This window comes from Pelodiscus sinensis, chromosome 1, assembly GCF_049634645.1.
Source record: "Pelodiscus sinensis isolate JC-2024 chromosome 1, ASM4963464v1, whole genome shotgun sequence".
Classification (NCBI taxonomy): domain Eukaryota; kingdom Metazoa; phylum Chordata; order Testudines; family Trionychidae; genus Pelodiscus; species Pelodiscus sinensis.
Window position 1 is genome coordinate 15,418,238 of NC_134711.1, and position 6,000 is coordinate 15,424,237.

Sequence of the window (6,000 nt, forward strand, 5' to 3'; positions counted from 1 at the left end):
TAGTGTTTACTAGCATGAATAATCTTGATGAGTTTAAATGTGTGGGTGAGGAAGTTTCTGGGCCTGGGCCTGTAATGATTGGAAGAAAAGAGGAATAATTGATGGAAGAAATAGGTTTCATACTTTAAAAATAAGGTTAGTGCTTTATATTGAAAGTAGTGATCACATGCACACCAGTGCAATGTTTTCAGACTATTCTTTTCTCAGGTTTCTATATTCATTATTACCTTTTCAAATAAGCCTGTCAGATATCTCTGACTTCTTTTTTTCATCTTCTGGATAATCAGAGGTGCCAAACTCAGCCTTGAGGATCTCGTTAGCTTGCTCAAATCTGCATCCTATATCCAGATTTGAGGATTGATGATATAGTGTCTCAAAACACATTTGATAGGCAACACATTTCATTAATGCAAAAGATGAGAAGTACAATGTCTTTTAAAAAACAGATGAGAGAGGGAAAAAATGTAAGGGACAAGGACAATGTAAAGATGTATAAACTAAGAGAGAGAAAAAAATCAGAAATATATTAAAAATAGGATTATCAGATCCTAGGGCATGTCTTTTCAGTGTTCCAAAACTTCTCTTGACATTATTGAGGTGTTTGAATAGCTAAGTCATGCACAGCTTGGCCCTGAATGTGAAAAAGGAAAATATTTACTGTATTTGCAGTATTATTGTAATGGCAACACCAAATGGAGGAATTTCTATGCTGGAAAAGACTAAGTACAGGCAGTCCCCGGGTTACGTACAAGATAGGGACTGTAGGTTTGTTCTTAAGTTGAATCTGTATGTAAGTCGGAACTGGCGTCCAGATTCAGCGGCTGCTGAAACTGACCGCCAGTTCTGACTTACATACAGAATCAACTTAAGAACCCCAGGTCCCAAGTTAGCTGCTGCTGAAACTGATCAGCAGCTGATTCCAGGAAGCCCGGGGCAGAGCAACTCTGCCTCGGGCTTCCTGTAGTCAGCGCTGGTCAGTTTCAGCAGAAGCTGACTTGGGGACACCTGGGGCAGAGCAGCTGGGGTGCTGCTGGGTTGCTCCAGTAGCACTGTTCCTTGGTGCTACTGGGCCAACCCAGCAGCACCCCATCTGCTCTGCCCCAGGCGTCCTGATTCAGCCGCTGCTGAAACTGACCAGCAGCGGCTGACTCAGGACCTGGGGCAGAGCAGCTGGGGTGCTGCTGGGTTGGTCCAGTAGTGCCCAGAGCGGCGCTGCAGGACCAATTGGCAGCGCCCCAGCTGCTCTGCCCCAGGGTCCAAAACAAAAGCCTGGTCTGCTGGGGGGGGGCACACTAGCTGCGCCTCCCCCCCCCAGCAGACCAGGGACACGGGGAGCAGAGCCGCAGCGGGGTGCCGCGCCTCTGAGGCTTTGCTCTGGCAAAGCCTCAGAGGTGCGGGACCCGCCGCGGCTGCCGCTTCAGTCCCGGTGCCTGTGGTCTGCTGGGGACGGTCCCCAGCAGACCACAGGCACCGGGACAGAAGCGGCAGCAGCAGCGGTTCCCCGCGCTTCTGAGGCTTTGCCAGAGCAAAGTCTCCAGCAGACCAGGGGCACCAGAGGCTCTGGCAAAGCCTTAGAAGCGCGGGAACCCGCCGCGGCTGCCGCTTCAGTCCCGGTGCCTGTGGTCTGCTGGGGACCGTCCCCAGCAGACCACAGGCACCGGGACTGAAGCGGCAGCCGCGGCGGGTTCCCGCGCTTCTGAGGCTTTGCTCTAGCAAAGCCTCAGAAGCGCGGGAACCTGCCCGGTGCCCCTGGTCTGCTGGAGACAGTCTCCAGCAGACCAGGGGCACCGGAGCAGCTTACGAACGGGGCTTTCTCGCCCCGGAGCTCGCAGGTAGCAATCCGCCACCTCGACCTCCGGGGCGAGAAAGCCCCGTTCGTAAGTGCGGATCCGACATAAGTCGGATCCGCGTAAGTTGGGGACTGCCTGTACAGAGGAATGTGCAAGAAACTCTCCAATGTGCAGCTATGGAAAAGTCTGACCCTGCACATGCATCAGGTCATAATAGTTAAAGATTGGTTTTAAACTCCAAAGTGTGAATTTAGATTCATCTCGTTCCAAAATATTTTTTAGTATTAACTAGTACAGCTGTGGATGTTCTTGCCTGCCGTATAAATGCTCAGTCTCTTATGAAAGCTTAATTTCATCAGTGTGTTGAGTCACAAAGCTTTAAGTAGCTACAGGGATTCTCAGCCTTTACACACCAATAGTCTCAAAACCAGCCAATATTTTCCTCTGTCCAGTATCCTGGAGTTCTTAGCCTCAGTAGCCTCCTGTGGCAATGAGATCCACACTCTACACAAAATGAAAACGTATTTCCTCATCTGTTTAGAGTTTGCCACCTTTACATCAGTGTTTCACTTTGCACCAGCTACAATCATTTACAGTGTTGTCAGTGCAATACTCTGCAGGAGACTCAACTTGGGTGTATCCACAATGTTCTGGAGAGGTACATTTTAGGGAAGGCTAGAAAATAACAATTCCTTTTCAGGACATATTTTGAGGTTTTGAGATTTGTTTTCGTTCTGATGTGGAACATTTGATGTTCATAAACAAGAGACTGACATGTCATAGACAAGCCTGGTGATTAGGACACTCACCCAGACTGTGGGAGATCTTTCTTTTAATGCTTCCTTTGCAAGAGGGACTTGAATTTGTGTTACCTGCATTTCAGCTAAGCTCCCTAACCACTGGGCTGCAGATGCAGGCTCTTTCTTTGACCCAGTGCATATTTAAATATTTGTACATTGTGGAACAGTGCCCACAGGAGTAATTGGACTCGAAACTGGCTCTGCAGGCTGGTGCCTAGTGCTCTCACCTAGATTCGGAGCAGAGGTTTGCACCTGGGTTTCTCACAGCCCAGCTGAGTGCCATTGTCTGGCAATGATGAACCATGTCTAAGGACACCTAGATAAACAAAATGTCATGGGCCCACCAGCAGTTTACCTGGGTGAGCCTGAGACATAATTATGAAAACCACTGACTTAGGGCATGTCTACATGTATGGAGTAGGGATGTAAAAAATGGGGAGGGGGAAATATTAACCATGTAACCGATAGAAATTTCTGTCAGTTGCACCATTAACTCTGGGGCTGCTGCAGCTCCTGGCCCTGTAGGGCTGCCAGGACTAGTGTGACTCCCCTGTAGGTGCTCCCAGGCCCACAGGACTGCCAGGGTTCCTGGTCTCATTGACGGGGCTCGTGCTCTGGGACCCATTGGGCTGCTGCAGCTCCTGTGGGGCGGCCGGTGCTCTCAGCCCCGTTGGGCTGCCAGCAGTCCTATGAGGAGTTTAACCAGTGCTGATCACTGATAAGCATAAACGTATCAGTTAATTGGTTAAACAATTACATCCCTAGTACAAAACTGCACCAGTGCAGTCCTGTCAATGCACCTGCACTGCCCATCAGCATAATAAAACCAGCTCCGCAAACAGCTGGGTCTACCTCAGTGACACAGTGCTGTGCACACGAGCACTTACATGAGTGTAGCGTATGTTGTTCAAGGTTGGCTTATTTACACCCCCAAGTGCCATAGGTTAGTGCTGAGGTAAACTGGTGTAGACGTAGCCCTCGGAAAGGGGGCAATTCATGCGCAGAAAGGTCAACGCCTGTTAAGTATGGTAAGTGTTCTGTTGAACGGAGGCCTAATGGGTCAAGCCTACCAAAGGAATTCGGGTCAGTGTTGGGATTAGATTTCAGGAGTTTCTCATTCTCGGTTTTTTGCTCAATCTGCTCTCACTCTGGATTGTTTTGTGTTTTTGTGCAGCAATGCATAATACTTCCTTTGTCATTCGGTCATAAAATCCGTAACCTTGATTTCTCTGTCACTGCCGTGCATTTGTGTATGTACCTAAGGGCCTATCAGTTTAATCCTATAAAGCAGACACTACTATTTTCTATCCTTTCTACCTCACAGTGGAATTTTGAAGATTATGAATTTTTATATCTAGAAATGTTAAAGTTAGTTCAGAATTAAAGGCTATCTTCTGCTCTCATTTAGGGTATGTCTAGACTGCATCCCTCTGTCGACAGAGGAATGCAGATTAGGCAGGTCGACATTTCAAATGAGGCAGGGATTTAAATATTCTGTGCCTAATTTGCATAAAAATGTCCGCCACGTTTTGCTGACTCAGCACTTTGTCGGCAAAAAGCAGCAGTCTAGAGGCGGATCTGTCGAGAAAGAAAGCCTTTTTCGACAGATCCTTTAAACCTCCTTGCAGGAGGCATAAGGGATCTGTCGAAAAAGGCTTTCTTTCTCGGCAGATCCCCCTCTAGACTGCCGCTTTTTGCCGACAAAGAGCTGAGTCGGCAAAACGTGGTGGACATTTTTATGCAAATTAGCCACGGGATATTTAAATCCCTGCCTCATTTGCATTGTCAACTTGACTAATCTGCATCACTCTGCCGACAGAGGGATGCAGTCTAGACATACCCTTACTGTGGCACTATCTCAATAAAGTCTTTAAGAGGAGTTTCACTCAAGCTACTGAGACCAGAAATTTGGTGCCTGACTTTTTATACCAAGTGAAGAGATGTTAGTACACTTCGGAGTGAATCTGAGAAATCATGATTGATGGGAACTTGTCTCTTTTCATTGCAGGAAAAACAAGATCGTTTTGAATCTGTGCAGCTGAAATCTTCAAGATCACAAAATATATGAGGATTAAATGCTACCTTCAAAGAAACAAACCTGATTTCTATTTTTACAGGACCACATTTTAAACACATTGCTGCAGATAGCAGAGTGATGATCCCAGTGAGAAATGCTGAGCCATTTAAGGGGAGGGAGGGAAAAGAGGGTGGAAATCAAAACAAAAGATTGGGTAGCCTTATCTTGTGGTCAAGTACCTTGCCAAAACAAGAGCAGACGGCTTGGATTCCAAACTAGGAATGAAACTTAACTCAGGAAGAGATATACATACTGCAACTGACTTAAATTTTACATTCACCTGTGCATTCCTCAGGCATGTCATGTGATTTATGGGTATCTTTTCAGTTCATAATCACTTTGTCCATATACATCTCAAGAACTGATTTTCTGAGAGGTTCGAATCTTTCTGCAAAGGTTCTGTCCTATCCTTTTTGTAGCATGGCTTCAAGTCTCTCTCAAACCAAAATTGTGAATGGTACTTGAAACAGATCCGGGGCTGAGTTTTGATCCTTAGAGATAATATTGCTTTTGGGGTTAAGGGCTGGATGTCCTGCAACAGCCCTTAAGCGTAGCAGGGCCAATTTACACTCACAGATTGAACCCATTTAGGTGCCATTGTAATGACCAGTTGTAATGGGTTGGCTTGAACCTTGCACTCCTGAACCTTAGGCTATACCTCTCCCTACAGCTAAGGGTATGATTCCCAGCTTACGTAGACTCGCATTTGCTGTCATAAGCCCAGCACACGGGGGCTGTGTCTATACTGGCCACATATCCCGTAATAGCTATGGAAATGAGAGAAGTCAGAATAGGGAAATGCACGGGGGATTTAAATATCCCCCGCGGGATTTAAATAAACATGGCTGCCGCTTTTTCCGGCTTGGGGAAAAGCCGGAAAAGAGCGTCCAGACTGGCGCAATCCTCCGGAATAAAGCCCTAAGAGGATCTCTTATTCCTACTTGCAAGTAGGGGGCTCTTTTCCGGCTTTTCCCCAAGCTGGAAAAAAGCGGCGGCCATGTTTATTTAAATCCTGCGGGGGATATTTAAATCCCCCGCGCATTTCCCTATTCTGACTTCTTTCATTTCCATAGTTATTACGGGTTATGTGGCCAGTGTAGACACAGCCTAAGAATTGTAATGTAGCCATGGTAGCACAAACAGGCTAGATGTGCTGAGTATGTATCCACTGGCTTCCGGTGGATTTGTACCCATGGTGGCTAGGCCATGCAACTGCCTGGTACTACCCATGATACAGTGGCTATACTTTTGTAATGTGCCATTTTGACGAGAGCAAGAACAGATACAGTTGAGAGTCACACCGCCAGCTCCACTGTAGACATAACCCCAAATT

General features: G+C 46.9%; 1 protein-coding gene across 2 annotated transcripts in view; it reads left to right on the forward strand.

Annotated features, from left to right (window-relative positions):
• ELAPOR2 (endosome-lysosome associated apoptosis and autophagy regulator family member 2) overlaps positions 1–5,439 on the forward strand; it is a 156,801-nt gene extending 151,362 nt beyond the window's left edge. For both annotated transcript variants that reach the window (XM_075926150.1, XM_075926158.1), the window contains exon 22: positions 4,599–5,439. In XM_075926150.1, the coding sequence (XP_075782265.1) occupies positions 4,599–4,658 (60 nt within the window). In that variant the 3' untranslated portion in view covers positions 4,659–5,439. The remainder of the gene's footprint in view (positions 1–4,598) is intronic.
• Positions 5,440–6,000: the final 561 nt, after the last annotated feature.